At 37.3% G+C, this 962-nt stretch overlaps 1 protein-coding gene across 1 annotated transcript; it reads right to left on the reverse strand.

The window, feature by feature from the left end:
• On the reverse strand, positions 1 to 606 carry LOC111042628 (protein ALP1-like). The gene has a single exon (XM_022327308.1). It carries the CDS (start codon positions 604 to 606, stop codon positions 1 to 3), a length of 606 nt encoding a protein of 201 aa, XP_022183000.1.
• Positions 607 to 962: the final 356 nt, after the last annotated feature.

Here is a 962-nt window from a genome sequence, read left to right on the forward strand (position 1 = left end):
TTAGATTTTTGAAAACTGCCAAGGGACTAAACCATTCTCAGTCATGAAGTAATTACTGAGTACATCTCTTACATTTTTGGCTGAGACTGTTGCCTGATTTCTTCTCATTTCCCCTGGGGGATTTCCTGGGTCACTTTCAAGTCCTGTAATAGACATCATATCTTCCGTTTCAAAGCCGTCTCGGTCGCGTACGAAATTGTGTAAAACTACACAAGCTTTCACTATATCCGTAGCAAAGTCTGGATCTAAGTTAAATGCACGATGGAAGATTCTCCATTTGTTGCTTAATATTCCAAATGTACATTCCACGTACCTGCGTGCTCTAGATAACCGATAGTTGAATATCCTCATCTTGATTGTTAAACTATGTCCACCGTACGGTTTTAGGAGATGCTTATGTAAACCAAAAGCCTCATCTCCTACTAAATAATAAGGAACTTTTTGGTCTTGCGAGCCTGGAAGACACTTGTCTTCAGGTATATCCATGGTGCCGTTAACAATAGATCTCCACAATTGACATTTTTGAAAAACGTTAGAATCGCAGTCCTTTCCATACGCTCCAATATTTGCGTAAACAAATCGGTAATCTGCATCCGCTACAGCCATCAGAACTATAGATGAATATCCTTTATAATTTATATGCATTGAATTTAGGGGATGGACTATTCTGACGTGTTTACCGTCAACTGCACCAATACAATTTGGAAAGTTGGCGCGAGTTTCGAATTTCTTGGCAATTGATTTCCATTTGTCTTTATCTGGCTCTGGAATGCATTCCGATCGTAGCACTGACCATATAGCACAGCAAACTACTCTAACGATCTTACTGATAGTTGAAACCCCGAGGAGAAAAGTATAATACAAATCCACGAAAGAGCAACCACTAGCCAAGTACCTAAAATAGATAAAAAAAAAATTTTTAATTAGAAAAATTAAAATTAAAATAAATTATTTGTATTATT

The sequence above is a fragment of the Myzus persicae genome, unplaced genomic scaffold (assembly GCF_001856785.1).
Source record: "Myzus persicae strain clone G006 unplaced genomic scaffold, MPER_G0061.0, whole genome shotgun sequence".
NCBI lineage: Eukaryota > Metazoa > Arthropoda > Insecta > Hemiptera > Aphididae > Myzus > Myzus persicae.

Coding starts and splice junctions, on each gene's coding strand:
- LOC111042628 (XM_022327308.1), bottom strand. CDS start 606: ATGGCTGTAGCGGATGCAGATTACCGATTTGTTTACGCAAATATTGGA.